At 39.6% G+C, this 26,406-nt stretch overlaps 1 protein-coding gene across 3 annotated transcripts in view; it reads left to right on the plus strand.

The window, feature by feature from the left end:
- The window catches only part of TTC27 (tetratricopeptide repeat domain 27), a 144,032-nt gene extending 119,569 nt beyond the window's left edge, over positions 1-24,463 (plus strand). The window contains exons 17-20 of one of the 3 annotated variants that reach the window (XM_014559194.2): positions 14,547-14,744; positions 16,044-16,155; positions 19,842-19,942; positions 21,891-23,215. In XM_014559194.2, the coding sequence (XP_014414680.2) occupies positions 14,547-14,744; positions 16,044-16,155; positions 19,842-19,942; positions 21,891-22,154 (675 nt within the window). In that variant the 3' untranslated portion in view covers positions 22,155-23,215. Of the gene's footprint in view, positions 1-14,546; positions 14,745-16,043; positions 16,156-19,841; positions 19,943-21,890; positions 23,216-24,216 lie in introns of those variants that run through there. The other 2 variants (XM_006184609.2, XM_032497325.1) reach the window with 2 other exon arrangements.
- The last annotated feature ends 1,943 nt before the right edge of the window (positions 24,464-26,406 follow it).

The raw sequence follows: 26,406 nt of genomic DNA on the forward strand, positions 1-26,406 counted from the left end.
TCCTCCTACGTTGTGTTAGGGTTGGCTTACTCGGTCAGTCCCATCCCATTAGTCTTCTGTCATCTGTCTCCACTTTCTAGCTGATCTTTTCTTTCTGATGTGAGTGGGGTTTCCCTTCTAAATCTATATTTTGACCCATAGCAATCCTTCATATCTGCTAAAGATTAGTAACAGTTGGCTAACCAGGCTGGCTCTTGGTATCCTGAGGAAATCCTGATCATCCTTTTATGCTTGGTACCTGCAGGAGTTGGGTTTATATAAGGACTCCTAAGGGTGGGGTCTGGGCTCCTGTCCTTCCATCAGAGGTAGACTTTGGTTGGGTCTAGTACAGAGGCACTGAAGGAAGGAGACATTTCTGTTTTATCTCTTTTATTCTCTTGTGCTTCCCAAGACACATAGAACAGTTCAAATAATAACTAACATTTAGTGAGGGCTTGCTATGTGCCAGATACTGTGCTGAGCAGTTGACACATGTTAGCTAGGTTAATTGTCACCACAGCTCTGTGGGATAGACTTGTGCTATCGTAAGTTATGTCTCACTCCAGAATGTGTGTATCCATCTTCCCCCCTTATTTTTGATGAAATTAATAATACAAAAGAAGATAACTGTTCACAGGCTGTTTTGAAAAGCTGTTACCTCTACATCATAAAGAGTTATGAAGTCATCAAGATGTTGCTGATTTTAGTTGACTTAGACGAGTATATCAGGTATACCGAATCATCTTGCTAACTCATGTCTGAGAGGCACTTATTCCAAAAGAAAGACAAGACACAAATGAAACAGTTGCTTTACTGAAGATGATGATTCAGAATGAAATAAGTTCAGCCTCGATCGTTCCAATCTCCTGCACATCCAATAGCTGGAAATGTATTGGAGAATTTTACTACCCCTCATTTGACAAAACATTGTAAAATGATTATAAATCAGTAAAAAATGTTAAAAAAATAATAATAATAATTTTACCACCCCTGCCACCCACCCCAGATGTCTTATTCTCTCTCAGGATGAAAAAATTTCTTGCAAATGTTTAGAATAATACTACTGTGTATAAGTATCTGTAAACAAATGGGGAGAGAGGTGACATGTAGAGTTAATATATTGGTAGGCACAGTTGTAAATATCAGGGAGATACTCAGGCAAAAATAACCTGAGTATAGTTAGTTGATTCTAAAGATAAGACTTTCAGTTGTTGACTTGGCATGCTGTCTACCAAATCAAATTCATTGGAATTATAAGGACATTATAAGAACATATGCTTAAAAATCTTCTAGGAGCCTTCCCTAAGAAACAGTAAAGGAACTCAAATTAATGACATTTATTCCTGAGAATTCTAGGCAATTCTCAATGAATATAATTTAACAATTTTGAAGTAAAAATGTGTTTTTCTTAAGGTTTTAATGAAGAAGTAAAAAAGAAGTGAAGCTTAATGAATGTAAAGAATGATCTTGTAGCATCAGAGTATATTTTTTTCCAGTTTATCCAGCCTCAGTTCTGAAAGCGTAGACATGAGCATTTTTCAGAAAAGGAGAAAAAGTTAAGGAACAAGCAAATAAACAAATTTCTCCCAGCATAAATGGAGATGCTTTCATTTAATTTTTATCTTAAATAGGTTTTCCAAACATATTTTAGTGATCACATTCAGTTTCTCACTCTTTCCAGCAAATCTAAGCATAAGTTTTCACTTAGCAAAATCATGTTCTTATTCTCATTGAAAATATTCTAGTCTTGTATCTGCTTAAGCAGAGTATTTAACTTATATCATTCTGAACTTAAGTGAAAATTTAATCATTTCCTACCTAGAGAAAATTATTAGGATTTAGTTTAAATTCGTGGGCAGCTAATATTTTAATTTTTTTCCTGTAACTTTTCTTTTGTTCCTCAAACTCAGATAATGAAACAAACCTCCTTTTGTACAAAAGGATTTCATCTGAGCATGAATATTTCAATAAGTTTGAAATTAGTATCTATAAAAGTCCAGTACTTTTAGAAACAATCAAGTGTGGCATTTGGACTTCCCTCCTGCAGCACCCCTGTCACCACGGGAGCCCTAAGAACCATTCCTGTTAGGAAAAATACTGCTTATAGACTAACCACGCACTTAGTAAGCATCAAGTGCTGTAAAGGTGTCAGAAATTATGACTGTTTGCTTAATTTTTATATTTGGATTTGGGGAAATATTACTGAGAACATAAGGACTGGATAACCCGTGACTTGCTCAGGTCAAGTTATCATTTTTAGCACCTTATAATAAAGAACTTTCTGGTAGTAAGATGGAGAATTAGCCACAGTGAGATAATTCGTGAGTTTATACCAGGCACTGTTAATAGCTCTCTCTAGAAGGGTCCTGAAGTGTCTGGCAGGTGTGGGTGGAATCGCCCCATAGCGGTTAAGTCCTCCCTGAAGGAAGGCCTTGATGGCCAATGCGGGCTCAGTCATATTTAGCTTTGTGGCACACTTGTGACTGTCGTCATGTTTTCTTACCACTAGTCAGCGTGGACTGAGACAATTGATAGATTGTCTGCAATATTTTTATCTTGGCTAAAAAAATTTTACTTAATTTGACTCTGAAAGTTTGGCAACAGGTGTCTGTCAGAAAAACTCTGATATTCTTATGTTTGACACTACCTGACCTCATTCTATTTTAATTTGCTTTAAAATTCTCTTTTTATCTATTCTTTTTCTACTTCATTATGGATGTGATTACTGCCATTTAAATTTTTTTCTATTGTGTGTATTTGTAAATATGAAAATTCATACTCATTTTAATACAGACATGGGGTAAATTAACTATAAATTATTGTTTTTGTTTTTCTTACTATTTGTAATTAGAGAATGAATGAATTTACTACCTTTATTTTTTCCTGCCTTTTCTCTGTCCTAATTTTGACTATTGCATAGATTAGTATAATTTAAGAATGCTTTTTTATAATAGATTTTTATATTCATGTCTGGATTATATATATATTTTATTAATCTGTCATAAAACTGATTTTCATGTTTCTGTGTAATTAGTCCCTGTTCAATTTTCTAGTTTTCTACTAATGTTAATAATGCCATGAATATCTTTATTGACAACACCTTGGATATATTTATGCTTCTTTTTCAAGATAAATTCTATTTTTTATTTTCTTTTTTCTTGTCTCTTTTCTTACTTTTTTCTTTTTCTTTTTTTGTTCTTATCCCTCTCCCTTCCCACTCCCCTTCCACCTCTTCTTTCTTCTTCTTTAATAACTTGGTAATCATTTTGGGAAAAGAATCTATATATTGCGTTATTACACCCCATTTGCTATTTATAAATGGAAGAAGGGAAGGGGATTAACATATATTGAGTGCACACTATGTTCTTGGCATTTAACATGGGTTATCTTTTATAGGGCTTACAGTATTTGAGGTGAGCACCAAATACTCCTCATTTTACAGTGTATGAATATGAGACCAAAAGAGGTTCTAGAACTTGGCCAGCCATGGAGCTAGTAGGAACTGAAGACAGGAGTCACATTTAGGCATGCCTGTCTTGTGTGTGTGTGTGATGCCTTGAAGTCTGTGGCAAGATTTATATTAAAAAGCACATTTCCCCATCATATTAACGTGCCTGTGAACTGTATCTAACAAAGGTTTTTTTTCAACTTGGGGTATAAGTTACGTATAATAAAATGCACAGATCTTAAGTGTGAGTTTGATGTGTTTTGACCATTATGTATTCTTGTGTAACCACTTCCCAGAACAGAGATGGAACATTTTCATCACCACAGAAGGTTCCAGTCATTTGAACCCTTTCCAGTCAATTGAACCACCACCCTTTCCCCTCAACCAGGCAACTGCGTTCGGATTTTTGTCACCACAGTTGAATTTTGCTTTCTCTAGAGTGTCGTATAAATAGAACCATACACGATGTATTCTTTTCTATGGACGTTGTTCTTTGTGTGGATTTCTGCTCGGGAAGGAGGGAGGTGGTGTTGATGTGCGGCGGGGCAGGTTGCCAAGCGGATTGAAGTCCTGGAGCAAGTGGTGGCTGAGATCACCTGAGAGAAAAGAACGGAGGGGAAGGGTCTATTTTATACAAATTATATATCTGTAAAACAGATACCGTCTCCATTTGACTGCTGAAGTGGCTGGGGCTCAGCCGGGGAACTAAGAAAGCTGACGTTTCACAGCTAACAAGTGGTGAAGCCAAGTCTGAAGTCTGGCCTTTTTCACCTAAAGCCCATGCATGCCTTCTCCACACGACAAGATTTTTTTTTTTCTTTTCTGCTGAAAGAGTGAAAAAAGACAATGTTAAACCGCCTACCCCTCTGTAATAATTGAGGTTTGGGGAAGCCAAGGGTTAGGGTTATCAGACCAGGAAACAGAGCAAGTTTAGGGCGCTCCAAGGAGGGCAGGAAGTTAGCCAAGCCAGGGAGGCGGGAAATGGCTTCATTCCTGGCCTCCAGCCCTCCTGGAAGTTTGTGTAACTGGACCTGGGGCAATCCTATTCCTTCCTGCTATCGAGACCTCCAGGATTCAAAGGGCCAACGCCTTGTGCTTTCAGCCAAGATTTTGGCGAGACTTGGCCCAGGACTTCAAGGGTAGCGCTGGGGAGGAGGATGGTCACGCTTTTCTCTTTGTGGAGCTTCTCTGGCGTTTGTAGTAAATCACTGCTCCTCCACATGAGCACTCGTCAGCTCTCTTCAGGGGCTGGTGGTGGTTCCTCTCAGTACACTCTGCTTGCCGCGTCTCTCAAGAATGGTTCATGATGGAAGTGAGAAAATGCTTAGGAAAGAGAATGAAACAAAAGTGCTACATCACCAACATGAATTAATGTGGGTCAGGAATTCCAAAGTCATTACAGGGAGTCGGTGGTGTGGCACTGGTTTAGGTAGCGTGTAAGGGACTACAGGACTGTTTACACTGATTAGAATGAGATCCCTCTAAACATCCAGGCTCAGAATATATACTTCGATTATTTTATGATACACCAAATGAATTCCAAATGGCCTGAATATATGCTAAATATTTTTTCGTCTCCTAGAACAATTAGGAATACAAGTGGGTACTTACCAAATTTCCTGCACTTTAAAGCAAGAAAAGAAAACCTGAAGGAATTTTTATGATTTCATGAAAAAAATATGTGATAGGATATTTGTAACAAATAGTAAAGATAAAAAGCTAATAATAACCTTATTATATAAAGAGTTAACATCTGCTACAGGAATGAAATGGGACAGGATAGAGGATTCAGAAACAGACTCAAGTAAGTATGAGAATTCAGTTCATGATAAGGATGGCATTTTAAATCTGTGGAATAAAAATAAAATATCCAATATGTATTGAAATAGTTGGCCAAGCACTTGGGGCTCAAAATGAAAGTTCTGCTTCAAACCTTAGACCAAAATAAATGCTAATGGATAAAGTACTTAAATTGAAATGCCTTGGGAAGCAGGATTATGCTATGGGTAAGAGCAGAGATTCTTGGGTTAGACAGCCAGGGCTTACAGGTTCCCTTTGCCGATCACTAGCTGTATGATCTGTGGCAAGTTACTAACCACTTCGTTCTTCAATTTCATAAAACAGGAATGGCATTAGGGATTGTCATGGAAGTTATGCACATGAAGGGCAGGGCGTGGAACCTGGCACATACAAGTGCTGTTTCAGTGTAGCTGCCACCATCATCATTGTCATCGTCACTATTACTGAAAAAGTAGAACCATGGAAGCACTTAAAAGAAAGTATGGTGAATATTTTTATAAGCTTGGGGGTAGAGAAGACATTTTTAATCATGACACAAAAACCAAACCCCATAAAGGAAAAGCTGGAGAGATTTGAATTAGAAACCTCTATGTATGAGGAAAGGGTGACATCTGACCAGTGAGTGGGGGCTGGACGTCACCATCTGAGCAGGGACAGGCTGTGATGTGACAGCCAAAACTGGAAGAGGCTTAGTAAAGCCAGGGAAGTGCCCCTGGGGAACGTCTGTCTCCATGTTCTCAGTGTTGCCTTGGTCTTTCCACATCAGACTAGATTTGTTTCCTGGGGCCACTAGAGCAAATTACTACAAACTTGGTGTCTTCAAACAACAGAGATCTATTCTCTTCAAGTTCTGGAAGCTAGAAGTCTTAAAGTCAAGGTGTTGCATGGGCCGTCCCTATAAAAATGCCCAGGAAGACTCCTTCCTTGCCCTGTCCAGCCTCTAGGAGCCCTGGCCGTCCTTGGCTTGTGGCAGCTAATCCCTGCCTCCCTCTTCACCTGCTTCTCCTCCTTCCCTGTGTCTCTGTGTCTTACCGCCTTTTCTTGCAAGAGATTAATCACGGGATTTTGAGCCCGTCCTAATCTAGTATGACTCCAGCTTAACTAATATTTTCTGCCAAGACCCTGTTTTTAAATAAGGTCATATTCTGAGGCTCTGTTTGGAAATGAATTTGAGGGGACATTATTCGATCCACCACAACCATCACGCTCCTTTTCAGGGAGAAGGTGGTGGCTTTGAGAACAGTGGGGTCGGTAAAGGTGAGGAAGTGTATCCAACACACACCTCACTGGTAGCTTTGGTGGAAGTAAAGACAACATGGGCAGAGGTAGCCCTGAGAGAGGGCCGGAGAGACCTTGGCTCATCACGTGAAGGTCTTGCCTTTAACAAAGAATACCAGAGATCTGAACGTCTGGAAGTAACAGAAGAGATAGTTAAGAATAGGGAGGGAGTTGATAGAAAACTAATAAAGCTTTTCAAAGGAGGCACTTAGTTATATGCGGTACTAAGAGATAAGACCGGAATCCTGGGCCATGATGGATGAATTAGGATTTAAGAAGGATCTAGTATTAGGCTTCAGAAGATTGTGAGATTACCTGAAATATCATGAGAAAAATTTGTGTATGTGGTTATGTACCTCTTCGTGGCAGAGGGTTCATAACTCTCATTAGATCCACAAGGGTGTCCAGAACCCCGAGGAAGAAACCACAGACTAGACAGAGTGATCTTTGGAGTGGAGTGTTACAACTAGTTATCAGATAAAAGAGGCAAGTGGGCCTTTCCTTACAATCACCATGGATTCATATTTACCTGTCTAAGTGTGTTATATTGCAAATGCACGTATCATTTCTCTAATTTTTGAAAGTTCTCAGTGTTTCCAAACTGTGCATAAATAACGTGTGCACACTCACCCCCCTCCCCGTGCCCACCCTGCTTCTCCATGTTCTCTAGGGCCCACTCCTCTTCCCACAGGGTCTCCACTTCGCCTCCTCCCGTCCTGTTTGGAACCCAAGCCCTTAAGCTTTTCTCTGCCAGTCTGCTGAACGTGCTGTTGTCAAGGTCTGTGTTGCCGCATCCAGGGGACAGCTGTCAGTCTCAGGTTTCTCATTCTGTCACACTTCACACAGTTGGTCTCTCCTTCCATCTTGAAGCTCGTTCTTCTGTTGGCTTCCAGAATTTCACACTTCTTCTGCTACCAGTTCCAGCTTCCTCATGTCCTTTGCAGAATCAACCTCACCTTTCCTTCCCTGTGAGAGCGACTAGCTGGCTTAGTCCTCACACTGTTTTTCTTCCCCATTTATACTGCTACCCTGGGGACGTCAGCATTCCTTTGGTTTTCCCCTCTCATCTTCCTGAGAATATGTATTATGAAAACAAGTTGAAAGAATCCCTTTAACTCTTTTCACATAGATTCTTCGATTTGTTTATTTCATGATGGTTGCACTTTTCAGATGTCTTAATTTGTCCCTGTTGACTCGTACTCCTCTGGGGATATTGGCTCTTTGACGGATAATGTACTTGGTGGGGGGGATAAAGCAAGCCCAGGACCAACTTGTGCCCCTCCTGGTGAGTTTGGACCATGAGGGGAACTCTCCTCTTGGAAACACTTGGCCACTGCCTGCTCCCACCACCACCTAGTGGCCTGGCTCCTCAGAACACCTCCCTTAGCTCTCCAGGCACTGCTCTCTTCCAGTGCCCGTCTTCCTGAGTCGTCGTCCACCCTCAGCAGCTGGGGGGCTCTGGGGCCTGTTGCTCTCTGCTTCCCACCCCGGCTAGGCCCCTGCCCTGCTGTGCCTGCATGGCTCTTGGCTGGCACTGCTGTGTTTCAGTCTCTCCACGCTGTTGGCAAGTGGCACGTGGAGTAATGTGTGGAAGAGAGCAAGCACAACCGAAAAGCTTTTCTCAGCCCACCTGCGAGCCTCGGCTCCTTGTGCTGTTCTACCCTGGGCTGCTCTTCTGCACCAGACCAGGACCTAACCAGTCTCTGTCTCCCCAGGATTTCCCACATATTTGCTGTTACTTTCTCAGATTCATCAACTTTCTCTTTTCTCAAGCATTGTACAAAGTTGGTGTTGGGAAGAGGCTAGCAATGTGTTAGTGCATCAGCCTGTGGGCTGTGTAATCATCATGAAGATGAACAGTAAAACTGTTACCACGTTGGACAAAAATGAGCTCCATTGAATTAAGAAAAAATTTTAATGTCTTAAAAAGGAACTATATTTACTCAACAAACACTTGGAAAGAGATTTAAATTCACTAATAAAAAAAGTAAAATTCAGAATAATAGCCACATGTATATTTAGTGGAACAAAATAACAAAGATTTTTTAAAAATACACGCACACACACACAACCTACAGAAACCTGTCTGACTCAGTTGATTCAAGATTTGGCAAAGAAACTGTAATGAAATGATCAAAGTTACTGGCATACATATTTCACAAAAGAGCAGATCTTTCTAATGTGAAAGAATTATTAGAAAGGAAGGAACAACAGAGGAGTAAGGAGCTGTGCTTTATAATTTAATGTAGCGAATGCTGGAGAGCACGATCCTGGACCCAAGCTGCAGGTTCAAATCCAACTCCCCCTTCCCTAGGTATGTGACCTTGGACAAGTTACTTAACTTCTCTGTGCTCCAGTTTTTCTCCACCTGCAGACTGCAAATGGCAAGAGCACATTCCTCCTGGGACTGTTAGCAGGACTGTGTTCATAGAGCCCGTAGGAAGGGCTGTGTATATGAGTGTTACCTGCCGTCATTGTTGTATTCCCTTCATCCTCTTCGAAGCTCAGGAGTCCAAAAATCACTGGTGTTCAAACACCAGCTCCAGAGCTCACTTGCCCTATGCCCTTGAGACATTCATTTTGCCTCTTGTGTTTCAATTTATCTGTAAAGTGAGGGATAATAAAGTACCTGCTTCCTAGGGTTACAGTGAGAACTCCATGAAATCATGTTGGACACGTGCTTAGCATGGAGCTTAGCATGTAGTGAGTACTCACAGCGGAGGTGGTAGGGACATATCAGAGGCTGCTACCACATGGTAGATTTTGTTTTTCTTTAAGTGTGTTTTAAAGCATAAGGAAATACTGGGGCACATAATGAGTAGCCAACAATGTCCCCTTCTGACAGAGTAAAGAAGTTGAGGGTCAGTGATAAGCATAGTAGTTTATAGGTTTATGCTGCTTTATAGTTTTGAAGCTTTTTAAATATATGTTGACTCCTTGATAGAACAGTTCTGTGATGTAGCAGATGGAAGATCTGATCTGACCTCATTACTGCTATTTACCAGCTTCCTAGCCGCTCCCCCATGTTCATGGTGGACTTCAGCAACTGGCTGTATGCATCTTCCTCTCCATTCTAGATCTAACTGTTCTTGAATACTTGGTTTTAGGTAGAGAGACTTAAAGGTTTTAGGTAGATGGACTTGGTTTTACACTGGACTTAAAGTTCTTTGTCCTTAATCTTATTCCATATGAGCAACCAATCCAAGTGGCCATATCTTGGATCCTGTTTCCCCAAGAATTGTTCACCTCTGAATTCTTAAACTTCAATATCTACCGTTCAGCCACTTATTAAATACTTAGTAATTTATAGTTTTAACTTACTAATGGGTTCAGTAATCGTATTTTTACCCAATTTACAGTAGATAAAAACATTTACCTGTTTAAAAAAATTTTTTTTCACTTTTGATGATGCAAAGAAGTATAATGCAGGTAAACTTCATAGACTATCCAGGAGAAAATCATAATTCTTGGTGATTCATTTTATTAAAGAAATCCTACCACAACACCCTTTGCTCTTTTTAAGTTACGAATATCTATTTTCTAAAGAAGGATTAAAAGTATGGTAAAAGTTATTGTTTTGGTAGTCAGTCTGGATAACTAGAGTGTGATTTTTCTCACTTACTAGTCAGAGGGAGGAAAATGGTGCTATTAACCGGTAAATTATAACATTACTATAATAGTTTTAAAAATAATTTTACCACTCTTACACCCACTTTTAAGATTACACATTAGCTCCATTTGTTAATGTTAATAACTCTTATTTTTTTCCTTCAGTTTATGGGGCTTTCTTAATTGCAGGAAATACCTTTTTAATTAACTTTTATTAAAATACAGCAATTCTCCAAGGAAGACATACAAATGATCAATAGGCACATGAAAAAATGCTCAATATCACTAATTATCAGAGAAATGCAAATCAAAACTACAATGAGGTATCACCTCACACCAGTCAGAATGATCATCATTCAAAAGTCCACAAATGACAAATGCTGGAGAGGCTGTGGAGAAAGGGGAACCCTCCTACACTGCTGGTGGGAATTCAGTTTGGTGCAGCCACTGTGGAAAACAGTATGGAGATTCCTCAAAAGACTAGGAATAGACTTACCGTATGACCCAGGAATCCCACTCCTGGACATATATCTAGAAGGAACCCTACTTCAAAATGACACCCAATGTTCACAGCAGCACTATTTACAATAGCCAAGACATGGAGACAGCCTAAATGTCCATCAACGGATGACTGGATAAAGAAGCTGTGGTATATTTATACGATAGAATACTATTCAGCCACAAAAACTGACAACATAATGCCATTTGCAGCAACATGGATGCTCCTGGAGAATGTCATTCTAAGTGAAGTAAGCCAGAAAGAGAAAGAAAAATACCATATGAGATCGCTCATATGTGGAATCTAAAAAAAAAAACAAAAAACAAAAACAAACAAACAAAGCATAAATACGAAACAGAAACAGACTCATAGACATAGAATACAAACTTGTGGTTGCCAAGGGGGCAGGGAGTGGGAAGGGATAGACGGGATTTCAAAATTGTAGAATAGATAAACAAGATTATACTGTATAGCACAGGGAAATATACACAGAATCTTATGGTAGCTCACAGAGAAAAAAATGTGACTATGAATATATATATGTTCATGTATGACTGAAAAATTGTGCTCTACACTGGAATTTGACACAACATTGTAAAATGATTATAAAGCAATTAAAAATGTTTAAAAATATTTAAAAATTAAAAAAAAATACAGCATACATATAGAAAAGTACACAGGTCGTAAGTAAACATCAATTTTCATGATGGGAACACACCTGTGTGATCCACCCTTAGAGTGTGAGGCAGAACTTTACCAGCCTTTCAAAGCCCTCACAGTCCACTTTTAGTCCTGCTCCCATCCCCTCTGCCCACACACACCAAAGACAGAATTTTAAAATCTAGTAAGTGAATATTCATGCATGCTGTCATTTTTTTGTTTCCTCTTTGCCAGTCTTTGAATGTATTTATTCTTTTTCTCTATTTTTAAGTTAAATTTTGGTGTGGTTAAAATAACACGTAACATATAGTTTTTACAAGTTAGTAGTAATATAAAGCTTATGACAAAATATAGCAATTTCCTGCTTCACCACAACCCCCTCCTCAAGACCTTTCTCCCCAGTGGTGAGAGAGCCTTTAATATTTCTTTTGTCATTTGCACACTTCCATATTTCATAACAATAATTATATATGGCTATTTTTTATTAAACAAATTTTAGGTATTATCTGTTGGCTTCCTGTTAGGTGGATAAGTATTTAATCCTCATATACCAGCATTTCCACTTTCTTATCTTCCCAATATTTTTATATTACAATTTCTGGTTAAGTGAATATTTTCTGTTAACACTCTATGCCTATGCAAATTATGTTCATAATGGGTATTACAGGATACTGTAATTGAGGGATATCTTTTGGTTTTTATTTTTTATGATGTTAATACTTTTCATGGTTTTCATGTGATTCTCTTTGTGGGTCTCTTTGTTGAAAATCATGATCTTTCCTGCCCTCCTTGTTCTGGCTTTAGCCCTAGCTATAGTCAGTCACCCTTGTACTTGCCAAATCCAGCAGAATCTTCCAGTCCTGATCTTTTGTAGATGGACTCTCCTTGTTTTTCTCCTTCTCTGATTTCTGTTACATCACTTCCTGCCACCTTTTCTTAGTGCTTAGAACTCTGTTCAGCTACCTTCCTCTTAAATGTTGTGTTCCTTAGGACAGTCCTCAGCCTGACCCTTACCCAGCATGTTCCCTTCCCTTTAGGCAGTACCTGCCATGGCCATGAATAACTTCTGTTATCTGTTTCTCCATGTAAAACTCTTCTTAGGCCCAAACCCAGCACCACTGAATGTCAAATAGGGAGTATAAACACCAGTTTGTTCCTGCCTTCTCTCCTGTTCAAGGTCTTATGGTAGAGGACTTTGGTGTCTGCCACACATACAGTTCCCTTCACTCTACCCTGCCCCCCACCCCAACACACAAGCACTCTACCTCCCTACCCTTCTGCTGTTCCCTGTATACACCCCCCGGTACACACACACACACACACACTTCACCAGCTTTTCCCCTATCAAACATCAGCACTGCAGCTCTCCATTTTTATTGGCAAGAAGGCCAAAAGATTTCTCATCCCCCGTGACTATGCATCTAGGGTAAAGTGAGGGGTTAGGATGTTGGGCCAACCGTGAGATCCCAGAAAAAGCAAAGAATTTTACCAATTTAGTATGCTTCATCTGTACATGTTAGTAACTCTTTCAATAGACCACTCTTTCAAAGCATTTTAATCCTTGAAATGTTTATAGAATGATTACTTAAAACAGGTAGTGCACATTCATACCGTTTCTCCTGCATTGTGACTTTCAGATTTAAAACTATACATGTTGGATTGTAGTATGAATTTACAGGCAGGGATAATTTACCTTGTCCATCAAAAAAGAAAAAAGCACAATTGAATGTTCTCCTACTCATTTTTATCCCTGTGTGTAATTAGGACCATGGGTCTGAGTTCACATTCTCAAAAATGTTCACGGGCCAGAGGAGCCTCAGTTCCTTGGCTGCATCTCAGGCCTGGATCAGGATACTCTATGGGGAGACAGAGCAAGGTGTCACACTGGTTGCATTTCTCTCAGCAACACTTTCTGAAAGAGGTGTGTTCATTCAGTCTTTGTTTCAGGCACGGGTATTTATTGCATCAGTCTGTGTTCCAGGCACGATGTTAGATACTGGTGACAGAAGGTGATGAAATGTGGTCCCTTCCCTGAAGTTCAGAATAAGAATAAAGGTGTGGCACCCTGTCTCTTGGAACCTTGCCACTCAAAATGAGGTCCGTGGACCATCAACATCAGCATCACCTGGGAGCTTGTTGGGAATGCAGAATCTCAGTCTGAGTTGGATCAACACCTCCATCCAGGATTCTGCATTTACAGTATTGTCGGTCCAGGGGCCCTACCGAGTAGCAAGGTCTTAGCACACTGTCTTCGAGCTAGTTCTTAGGTGGATCCTGGTGTCTTTGCTGTCCTCCCATCCCAAGAGTGGATGATTGATGATGCACTTTCTGTGCTTCCAGGAAGCCTTGAGATACACAGCCTAATATAGATATGACAGATGTACCTTGTCATAACACTGTAACTCGAAGTGAGGCTCAACGTAATTCATCTATCAGCATTCAAAGCATCTGGGGTAGAATGTGTAAAGACTAATGAAAGCAAGATGGCCAAGAAGTTGCCAAATGGTGAGCGGCTGGGGTAGTTGGAAGGACAGGTGGTACTTTCTGGGAATCCTGCATGCCTACGACACATGCGTTAGCAGTTTGTCACTCAACAGGAAGGGCCAAGATCTCTTTAAGCAGAATTAGAGTGTTATCCCTGCTGTCCTGGTGGAAAATAACAGCCCGACCTAAAAGAGAGCTGGGTTCAGGACTCACTGGGAATGTTGAATCAAGTCAGTTACACATAGCTGAACCCAGGGAGTGGAGAATCTGGGTTGACACTCAAGTCACTGGCCCTGAGACTACAGGAGGAAGAGGGATCTGGGATCCAAGTTTCTCTCTTGGACAGATGGAGTGTGAGATATTGATAGGACATGCCGGGAAGGTACTGAGGTGCACGACCCTGGGGCTCCGGAGAGGAGTAGGGCTGGAGCTGCGCTGACAGTACTGGGTAGACTTGGTGATAGTGTCTTTGCAGCTGCAGGTGTGGATCAGATCGGTCAGAGAGAGCACTTAGAGTGAGAGGAGAGGAGCATGGAGCGTAGGGCCCTGCGGAAGAAGAGCCTTCCAAGGAGTCGGAAAAGGGGCACCAGGAGAGGTGGGCAGCATGCGGTTCCAGCCTGGTTCAGGATGGCCCGACTGTTTTGTTTTTAGAAAGTGGGAGGGCGATATTCTTACACGCCTGACAAGGTTTTCAATCATCATCTTTGATGATGGTGAGGGCAGCCCTTTGTTTTTTTGTTATTGTTTGGTTGTTTCTAGCTTACTAGTTTCTTCTGTGCATTTTTTAAGGTCCTTAAAATTCTGGTCAGGGCAGTGAAGGATGGGATGACTGACCATAGTGGAGATGTCGCAACCAGCCTCAAAGGAAAGCTGCAGGAGTTACTTGGCAGAGTAACTTCAAGAGTGACAAATGATGGAGAGATCTGGAGGCTGTACGCCCAAGTGTATGGAAATGGGCAGAGTGACAAGCCTGATGAAAATGAAAAGGTAAGTCCCTCCTCAGCCCTCCGGGGCTCCTGCCTTGTGTTTGAACCTACGTGTAGTGGATCTGCTCTCTTGATGGTTGGTGGAAGACTGTAATAATCTGAAAGGTGAGATTAATATGCTCAAGTTTTCAGTTGTGATTCAGAGTGTTTAACATAAGCTCTCTGAATTGTGGACAGGCTAAGACTTGTAAGCATTCATCTTTTTTTCTTTCTGTGAATTTTTCCTATATAGCTGTTCTCTGTTTTTCACAAAAGGGTCTCTTTAACCCGCTCTCCATCCAGAGCTGCAGCGAACAGCTGGTTCTTGTTATTCTCTCTGCGCCCCTTTCTGCAGGCTCCTTGCTGAAGACTAAGGTAGGCAGGGTACAAGGACAAAGGAGTGTTTAAATCCGACATGGGGACTCTGAAGGGGAAAAAGAAAAGGGAGCTAGATAAGAATATAGGAGAAGAGCTTTTAAAATCTAAACATAAAATATTTTACAAAGGTTGCCCTGCCCCTTTCTCACAAGTGTGGTGGAAGACCCGTTACCTTCAAGTTAATGCCTCTTATCTTAGAGCTTAAAGGCGCCTCCAGACTTTCCAAGGTTGGAATGCTCACTGTTTGTGTTCTTTCTGAAACACCCACAACAAATCAAATGTACTTCTTGTGTGAGTTTGGAATTAGCCACAGTACAGCTAATCTGGGGGATTCTTAGCCGTTCTCTCCGCCCTCAGTCCACCCAGCTGGCTTCCACCAATGCCCTGTCAGCGCAACAGGACACATACTCACGTGCATGCGTGCGCACGCTCCTACTTTCTGTCCTTCCATTGCTTATTGAATTACGTAGTCTCTTGCATATGAGGAATTAAGGGTACTCTGAGTTCTCTGACCCGTGACTTGTCCCCCAGGAATCTACAAGTACGGGGTTGTGAAAGAGAGTGTCTTAAACGTCTGTGAGTTTACATACCTCCCAGTAATTTCAGAGTTTTCACCAAGTTCTCACCTGGTTCTCTAAACTGGTCTTTAGACTGATGGCTACAAGTGCTCAGGAAATATGTACAATTCTTACAGATTTCCAAACTAAGCGTTTCTGTTTTTCTACTGGGGGGAAGTGTCTCTGTCCAGATCCATCCACTTGATTTCTTTTACTTGCTCACTGCTGTTGGCTGTGCCCCTTTGAGGGGAGTATTAGGGACTGTGCTGCGTATCACAGAGGCTGGCTTTTCAAGTTGGAATTGGTTCCATATGACTCCCAGGAAACAGAGTCTGAAATGTGAATTCTTCTCATGATTCTGAATGTTGTTCTTTTTCTTTCCTCAGGCGTTCCAGTATCTCTCTAAGGCGTACAAGTGTGACACACAGTCCAGTGGTTGGGAGAAAGATATCACGTCATTTAAGGAAGTGGTTCAGAGAGCCTTAGGACTTGCACATGGTATTTGATGTGATGTTTGATATCCCTAGCATATTTTAATGGATTTTTACTGATAAGAAAAAGTATTAGTCAGAAGCAAAGTTCTATTCCAAATAACTTCTGATTATTTCATCCTATTGAAATTGTTGTATTTAATTCAGCAAACATTTATAGACCAACTAATGTGTAATAGACACTTTGGAGCAATAAGAAGAAATAGGATAGAGGCTTAAATGCTGTTTGAACAAGTGACAGATGTTAGAAGCTTTAGAGATATGAAATACCTTTACAGCTGTATCTGACCTTCACTTCACACAGTCTGTTTGCACTAATGATGTAGTAGTAAGACAGTCTTAACTTTTCCTGACTCATGTTCTTCTTTTTTAAATGAAAATATTTATCCATAAAAATACATAGATTTCTGGGGTACATAGCAATATACATAAGAGCTATGGCATGTACAAGGGAAATTTTTAAAAATACAATCTATTCCATATCTTTGGGAAATTTAGTGGGCAATATTTGAGGGGAGGGATGACCTTACATACAAAGTTGTATGCCTGCTGGGTAAATATATTCCAGATAAAGGCAGCTTTTAATTATCAGCATTAATGAAAAGTACACTAGTGAAAGGTAGTAATGCATTTTTATATTTATGTTTGAATGTGGGTGTGTGATGCCCTGAGAACGCAATGCAAAGAAAGTAATGAAGCCACAGTGTCAAGAACTGAATCACAAGGACTGTGAACCTATCCTAAAGTCCGCCTCTAAGTTCTGCAACTAATAGTTACACCAAATAGCGAGCCAGCGAGGGACAATAAAAAGGGTAGAACATTGAAATCAGGGAGACCCAAGCTCCAGGACCAGCTCTGCCACATACCAACTAGGTGACTGGGGGTCACCATCACTTAACTTCTCTGAGCCTTAGTTTCCTTATCGGGAAGATGGGGATAATTTCTACCCATGGTTGTTACGGACAATAAGTAAAAACATAGTAAACACTTAACAGTATCTTTCAGGTGGTTTAAATGTTAGTATCTTAACCTTCTTACCCCCACTCTGTTCTTTCTGGGGTAGAGGATCTGAGCTGTATGATAAGGAACTCAAAACTAAAAAGAGAAAAATGAAGAACAAGAATCAAGTTTAACTTTGCCTCAAAAGAAGTCACAGAATATTCAGACAATTTAGAAATGGGCTTTGATATCATTGACAAAAGCATATAGATATCCAGTTTCCTGGGCTGCCTACCCCTCAACAGCCAAGGTAGAGGTTAAACTCTGTAGAGCTGAAATTTCGTGTAGAAAAGGTTGAGATAATGGCTGATAGACCAGGAGGGATGGTCTAGGATGGCTGGGATTGTGCTGACCCCCTGGTAGGTGGGCTCAGGCAGAGTTCAGTCTGGATGCCTTTGGTCTTTGTGGATACAGTGCTCTGTTCGGGGAAACCCGTGCTAAGGTATATTATGTACACAGTCATAGCAGGGTGCAGTTTACTTTGAAGAATTTATCTGATCTACTTCAACTTGCCAACCCTAAACATTTCTGTGAACAGCAGGCTCTGTAACAGTCAAAGCCAAGGTATTTTCCGTAATCACTAAGTGACAGTTAAGCCTGTCAAATATAAATATGCAGGCTAAAGAAGTACTCTAGGACAAATCTTCATTTTGCATCTTAAAGTTGGTTTTAAACTATTTTGGGTACTGTTTTCCTCCTCATCTGGGCAATACTTGGAGAAAAACAAGCGTCCGTTCTTTTAAGTTTCCCTTCGACTTTAATGAATTATGTGTTCCTGCTCCTACAACATTTTAAGCATATTTGAGTGGATGCTTTCCTTTCCTTTCTAGTGATATTTTAGATTGAGGAAGATGAATCTTAACCTTTTCTGTGTTGCTTTTGTATTCCAGTGCTGTGTCGAAGAAAGAGCTGAGTTTCTCTGTTATTTCTGTTCTCTTTTTTGTCTTTCTCCCCATCACTTTTCTCTGCCTCCCCCAATTCTGGAAAAGGAAATATAACATTAAAAAAAAAAATCTCGCATGATTGATTCCCTTTTGGGTTGCTATTTTTAAGAGTAACCATGTGCTTCAGAAAGCTTGGTAAGACACTGCAGTCTCCACGTAGTGTTGGAGAGCCTTCTCTAACAGTGTTGTCATTGTGTACCCATCGTTCTGTCTGGAGGGTATGCATTTACAGTCTCTGCTCTTCTGTTTTCTGGGAAAGAGTGGGCAAAAGTTCTTTCTTTCTTTGCCATCCGGAAACTTTTAAAATAACAGTTGTGCATTTTAACTACAGTCTGCCTGGAGGAAGCATGTCTGTCTTGGATTTCCTGATGATTTGAAACAGCAGGTTCTCTCTGTCTCTCTCTAATGCCTTTTGGAAATGGGATTGAGGAAAGGACTCATAGAGCGTGTGTTTGTCTGTTTGCTCTATTTTTTTGTTTTTTTTTTTTGTTGTTGTTGTTTTTCTCTGACGATGAAGGAGTGAAAGCAGACTCACGGCTGTTTCTGATGTGTTACTAGGGATTAAGTAGCCCCAGCACCACAGCTGTGCTAGTCACTACCTTCCTCTGTTAAGGGACACAGACATCGTAATCCTCACTATCTCCAGGTTACCCATGCCCTCTGAAAATGAGTGTAACATTGTTGATCACCATGCGTCCTTTCAAGGTCTAATTATTACTTTGGAATAAGAATGTCAAACAGAGTTCTCACCAGCCGTGGATGATGTTAAGGACTGACAAAAGTATTTTGCCAGGCACAAGCAACCTCCACCAACAGATAAGAGTTTGCATTCAAAAAGAAGTGTGTTTTCGATCCCCGTTCTAAGATACAGGGTACTAAGTAGACTTCAGTTGTTGCGCTGTTTGGTGTAGTTTAAAAATAGGATCTGGTTATTGGTCTGCTTGTAGTGAGCGTAATTTAGAACAACAAAAACGAACAAATCAGGGGAGAAATATGAGGCATTATGTTTTTACAAAGTTCTTCGCTTGTTCTTAAAAAGCATTAGCAGTCTGGGCCTTCTGCTAGGGAGGGTTATACCTCTTCATAATTCCAAGTTTTAGGAAAATGAGCTCCCCAGAATGCTGGAGGCAGAGTTGCTGGGAACGAGTGACTGACGTCTCCCCCACTCCTTCCTAATGGATGCCAAATGTGGCTCGTGACCCTAGAGCCTGATGGTGGTCATGTTCCCTAAAGGCAGGCACCTAGGTTGTAGATATCACTTCTTCCAGAATGGTGACGTAAACCCTGAGTGTGAAAATGCAGTAAGAATTGAGCTGTAAATATCTGGCGTGTCACTTCCTTGGCTGGTGTCATTGGCAATCGAGAGTCCTCATTAGAGACTCAGTCTGAGGGAAGCCACATTAAGACGTGCCGCATCTGTTTTTGCTCTCTTGTGTTCAATTAGCCCTAGTGTCTCTTCGCCTAATTTCATTAGCTTTGTGTGTGTGTGCGTGCACGTGCATGTGTGTCTTCAGAGTCTCTTCCCAACAAGCTGTCACTCACCAAAAATCACCATTTTACTCAAAATTCTCCTTTTAGCAATAAATGATCCTTCTTGCACATAAATTATGTCCCATATACCAAATGAAAATTTTCCCTGTAGAAATATTTCTGAAGTCTGTTACCATGAAAGCCTAATTAGTTCATTTTTGTCCCTGTAAATTATCATTATCCATTTTTAACAGATGTTTTCCCCATATTTGTCTTTCAGTGGCTATAAAATGCAGTAAAAACAAATCCAATCCCCAAGAGGCTGTACAAGTGCTTTCTTCAGTTCGACTTAGTTTACGGGGCTTGTTATCTAAAGCAAAGGTGAGAGTGAAATGGGAATTAATTAAAATTGTCATAGGAGTAAAAGGTCTTTGGTATCAATCAGCTGCTCTTAATTCTTCTTTTACGTGAGGGGTGATTTTAGGCTCATGTTGTATTTTAGATATCCGCCCCCAGGTGATTCATTGTCCTGGTGAGGGTATCATTGACCCAGTGGCTAAACCACCCTACACGTGAGTGACTTAGGAGTCTTTGAAATTAATATTTATAATCCAACTCTTAATGCTCTCTGTAAGTTAAATTAAAACAATATTATCACTTTTCCCAAAGTGTGCCTTAGATACCACTGGCAGCACTTGGGTAAACGTTTGATTTTTTTTTAATTGAAATATAGTCAATTTACAATGTTGTGTTAATTTCTGGTGTACAGCAGATTCAGTTACATACACACACATATGTCTTCCTCTTCACATTCTTTTTCACTATAGACTATTACAAGGTATTAAATACAGTTCCCTGTGCTATACAGTAGCACCTTGTTGTTTATTTTATATATAGTAATTAGTATCCACAAACCCCAAATTCCCAATTTATCCCTCCTCAACCCCTTTCCCCCATAACCATATGATTTTAATATATATTTATTTCAGTGCATATCAGAAAAAGTAGAACTAGTACATCAAACCTACAATTTCATGAACGTTATTGCTTATTTTCCATTTAGAGTAGTGTTCTAGTATTTCCTTTAAAAAAGACTTTTATTTAAATAAAAAAATTGATTTAGAGACAGATATTAAGGAGGTGGTATATAGATTCGACAAAAATGGGTGACTCTAGCTTAACATCTAAAACATATTCTGTGAGTTTACAAATACCAGCCTGTGAACCAGTGCTAGGGTTGGGACAACCGACAATCACCAAGTAAGCTTTTTTGAAGACTGGACTCTAGGTCTCTACCTGTGACAGATCAGGTCTGGGACAGATCCTGAGAAATCTGTGGTAAACTTCCCAGCTGACTCTACCACGCAGCCGGGTTTCAAGTATACCTCTGCAAGCAGAATTTAGAAGACTATAACTTCTAGCACAGTTTATACTTTATTTTCTAATCTTTACTTGCCTTCACTTGGGTTGCAAACTAATTTTAAGTCACTTCTGAGAGCAAGTGTGTGACGTGTGAAGCTGGCTTCCGGACATGTGTGAAAGCCTTCCCAGAGTGTGCATTTTTTGTTAATGCCTGATGTTTTCAGATCAGAGCATCATTTTACCTCTTTAGATTATTAACTCATTTTTCTGTCCTTATTAATCTGCATGCTGGAACCAGATTTCTTCAATTTACCTAGGGGAACTGTATTTCCTCCCATCTGGGCAGTACAACTTCAGAATTATGTGTCTCTCAGAAAGCTGCAAGAGCTCTCTCAAAGAAAGTCAGTGTAGTAGACTTTTTCAGTGATTCTCCTTCCCGAGTTGGGAGCTTAGTTTCCTAGTTTTGGTGAGATCACTAACCTACCCATAATGGTTTATTTCTTCAGGATGTACTCCGCAAGTTTCCCTATCTCTGGACAAAGCTTTTTCTTGTAATGTATTAATTTTACGTGACCCTATACTTGTATGACTTAAATAGTCTTACCTATACTGTCCATCCTTTCATATTGTGGGAGAGTCCCCAACATTGAAAATGAGGCCTCAGAACATCATCTGTGTGTACATTTTGTTCTCATTATATCTCAACTGGATTATCCAAAAATGGGAAAAATTGCTTCCCAACACCTCTTTTGAAAGCACCTTTTTGCATATAATATTTCGGAATCTCTGATTTTGTAAGTAAATCATATACCTGTTCTACTTTTTGAACAAATTGGGTTTGCTAAACAGAACTGCATTCCAAAAGAACACTTTTTCACAACACTTTAAAAGTGAAAATGAATGAAGATAACTGTTAAATAGCAGGCTTGGTTTGCATGAATTGCTCATTTTTTCTTGCCTGGCCCAGGACTTCGTGGAAACAAACTCCTACGTAGAACCTAGAGACTCACCTAAAGTCGTGCCGTCCATGCTTGGCCAGGACAGAGTGACTGCTTGGCCCTCAGCACCCTGTCATTGTACAGATTTGCTGCAGGGGAGGCATGAGGGCAGTGCATCGGGGATTGCAGATGGAACAGATTTACCACTCACACCCTATGTGAGCCTCAGCAAGTTATTCCATCTTTCTAAGCCTCAGTTTCTCTCTGCTTCGTCCTTACCTTATAGCAAGTGATACAGATTTATGATGATTTGCAATCACTGTAATTCTCTTCTGTGTGTGTGTGTCAGGGGTGGTAATTAGGTTTTTATTTACTTATTTATTATTTATTTTAACGGAGGTGCTGAGAGTTGAACCCAGGACCTCATGCATGCTAAGTATGCACTCTACCACCGAGCTGTACTCTCCCTGCCCCCCAGCCCCATAATTCTTACTAAAAATAAAACATGCTGTGTGAGTCCAGGTTACTTTCCTCAAAGGTGTTTTCTCTACTGATCACATCGCAGCAGTTGGTATGTCAATTTGTGTGAAACGCTGTGCAAGGTGTGGCTACACAGCCGTGTGGCTACACAGCCATGTGGCAATGCTTTACAAGATGTTTTTGAAGTTCGGCACTCAGGTGACTGTTTTTTGCTCCATGAATCACTATGAGAAACTCTAACCTTAGCCCAGTCATGATGCCATCTTCAAAACATCTTCCAGGTTCCCTCTTTAGAAGATCTGTCAGTATCATCTGTGGTAGTATATAGCCATATTTCAATGGTAAATTTGATTTTGGTGAACAAATCATCTAGTCAGGTCTGATGAAAAAGATATGGTAAGCTGAGTAAATTACAGTTTTGATTAACACACACACACACACACACACACACACACACACACACGCCATCCTGAAGCTGATTTTCTTGGGCGCCTATGCTGGCTTGGCAGGCAGTTCTTAGAGTGGCATTCCAGAATGTTTCAGCCATGGTAACATTATTGAAGTGTTTTGCAATATGCCCCCCACAGCAATTCCTTTTACAGAAGGAGGGAGCTTTTTTTTTTTAAATTAAAAAAAAAAAATGTTATTGAAGTATAGTCAGTTTACAATATTGTGTCAGTTTCTGGTTTACAGCATAGTAGTTCAGTTATACATATACATATATATATTCATTTTCATGTTCTTTTTCATTATAGGTTACTACAAGATATTGAATATAGTTCCCTGTCCTATGTAGCTTAAACTAGTTGTTTATCTGTTTTGTACATAGTATCTAGTCATATAGTTTCTAGTTTTATATATAGTATATAGTTAGCGTCTGCAAATCTCAAATTTATTCCTTCCCTCCCCTTCCCACCCACCGGTAACCAGAAGTTTGTTTTCTATGTCTGTGAGTCTGTTTCTATTTTGTAAATAAGTTCATTTGTCTTTTTTTTAGATTCCACATATAAGTGATAGCATATGATATTTTTCTTTCTCTCTCTGGCTTACTTTGCTTAGAATGATGATCTCCAGGTCCATCCATGTTGCTGCAGATGGCATTATTTTAGTCTTTTTTATGGCTGAATAGTATTCCATTGTATAAATATTCCACAACTTCTTTATCCAGTCATCTGTCGGTGGACATTTAGGTTGCTTCCATGTCTTGGCTGTTGTAAATAATGCTGCTATGAACTTGGGGTGCATGTATCTTTTCAAATTAAAGTTCCCTCTGGATATATGCCCAGGAGTGGGAATGCTGGATCGTATGGTAAGTCTATTTTTAGTTTTTTTGAGGAATCTCCATACTGTTTTCAATAATGGCTACACTAAATTACATTCCCACCAACAGTGTAGGAGGGTTCCCTTTTTGGAGGGTGCTTTTATTTTATTTTGCTGAGCTTTTTTGCTTTTACTGAAAATTGATAATCTTTGTGACCTCAGTCCTAAGCCATAATTAATTTTCAAATAATTAGCATAAAGGATATGATTTATATGAATCAGGATATTTGTTTCGCTTATATATACAACAGATAGATTTGGTTTGTTTGGATGAATAACGTCTGTTTATCTAAAAACCATCTTATGACATTGAAACGAATAATCAGTATTCAGGGCAACCATTCTGAAGAACAGAGCTCATTTGAATTCACAAGTTCAGGCATGTTTGATTGTTGCAGCTTATACATTTCCAGGATGGTGAACAGAACAAACACCAGTTGCTGCTATAATGTTGTGGTATTATTATGAAAAGGGAATTTTAATTCTATATTCTGTATATTATTTTAAAGAGATTTTCTTTGTTTTGATAGTTCTGCTTTATTCTTTATGTCGCAGCAACTTTTTACAGATATTGCAAGTGGAAAAGTTTCCCAGGAGTTAGCTGATGAAACAGCAGCTATGGATGCCTTAGTAACAGAGCTTCAAGACCTAAGCAACCAGTTTCGCAATCAGTATTGACCATCCTGGGGACGGTTTCTGGAAAAGGTGCTTCACCTTCTGAAATTTCTCTTATACCTGTGTATCTGAAACACAACATACTGATTTTTTTTTTTAAATAAATTCCTCTTTTATGGCTAACGTTCTTGCTATTGTGATTTTTCCAAATGTTTGAACTTTCTGAAATATGTTAAATAAAACGTTCCTTCCCTCTTTCTTTAGGCTAATTACCATTGAATTCACTATTTTTATTATTTTTGCAATATTTTAGCACAAAGAGCAAAACAAGTTATACTTTTTAGCATGGGATTTATTCTCTCTCAGCCTAAAATGAATTAGATCATTCTTTGGAAAAAGTCTAAACAGGAAAAAAAAAAATCGTACACTACAAGTGTGTGGAATTCTTTGGTTGGCTGATGTATTATCCAAAAAGTGATAAAAGAGCACATTCAGTGATGGAAACCTTTACACTTCTTGAGATTTTGTATTTGCGTTAGAAAGATATAGGCTTAGCTGAATTAGAACCGTGGGTATGGTCTAACTTCTAAATAAGAAAATGCATGAAAAAACTGATACAACTCAAATTTTGACTGAGCCATTAGCCACTAGGAACCAGGCTGACCCTCCACATTATATATACTGCCAGCCCTTAAAGGTGGTTGTTTAATAAGGTTACTCTGAGTGAAGACAGCTATAAATGGTGCCATATTACAAAAATGCCAAAGTAAAATGTTTTCTTAGTAATGTCTGGAAACAAATATTGAAGGCAGCAGCTGAGCTTAATAATCTTACTACAAAAGTCATAGTAAGGAATTTGGTCTGGCTTGGGTTGCTGAATGTTGGGTCCCATGTATAAGTCATTTGACCCTTGCTGTTTTCCATGTTCTTATTTATAAAATGTGAATAATTCCTATTCCTTGCTGCTTTGTGAGTTTCTACTGCCTTTGGGAATTTAAAAATACATAATCCACAAATGTAAGTATTCTGAACATTTAAAAAAGTTTTAAAAATTTTTCATCAGTGAATTTTGGTTATGAATGCCTGCCAGTGCCTCTTTTCCTCAACCACCTGCTTCTCTTTTCTAGTGTCATACTAGCCTTTAAAAAACAGTTGATGTATGTCTTAGCAGTTTCTCTTACAGAGACAGTAACTATGAGAAAGACCAATAAAATTATATCATAGCATGAGTTAACATTAAATGTCCACTGATATCTTTTATGGAAGCCATTGGGGAATAGGTGGGTAGATGGATGGATGGATGGGATGGATGGTTGGATGGAGGGAGGGAGGGAGGGAGGGAACGAAGTTTGAAGATTAACTCTTTTATCAGTACCTAGTTGTGAACCCCAGTAGATAACAAACAAATACTGAAAAGAGAAAAGATTTCAGGAATCGAGTAGAATATTGAAGAAAATTTTCCAAGTTTTAGAAATTTCGAATTCTCAGTTTGTTTTCCTTTGGGCTCAAGGTAGAATGGCACTGGTGAGTGTGAGTTGTCACAAACCAAGTCACAAAAGGATTATTCCCTTCCAGTCCTGTTCTCAAATGCTATACTGGACCAAAGTCTCCAGGAAGCTGCCCTACACCTCTGTTTTCTTGAAATGATCTCACAAAAGAGCTATTAGAGGCAGTCTTTTAAAGGTCTAGACCTATTAGTTACATTGTGTAATCTTACTTTGGTGAATGTTTAACATAACTGAAGGAAGTGTGTGGGGAGGTACTACAGTAAAGTAGGAGAAGCTTGGGTTTTGTCAAAACCTCGTCTCTACCACCTCCTAACACTTAGTACTTCACACTCTGGTGCTTGATTCTTTCATCTGTAGAATGAGTGTTGTGATAATAGTACCTCCCATCAAATTCTTAGTATCTCTCAAAGCACTTTCACCCAGCTGCAGAGGCAGTAACAGTATCTGTTAAACAGCTACGTTTCATTTCCCGTAGAGTCTTTGGTGCTTCGTATTGCTATATTATGATTTAAATATTTGCTCTTTCCAAACGCCTTATCTTTTATAAATTTCAACTGTGGTTTTTTAGTATTAAAACATTTGTTTTCAGAATTACTTTTTTGCTTTGTCAACTAGAAAAATA

Source organism: Camelus ferus, chromosome 15 (assembly GCF_009834535.1).
Source record: "Camelus ferus isolate YT-003-E chromosome 15, BCGSAC_Cfer_1.0, whole genome shotgun sequence".
In the NCBI taxonomy this organism is placed as follows: Eukaryota; Metazoa; Chordata; class Mammalia; order Artiodactyla; family Camelidae; genus Camelus; species Camelus ferus.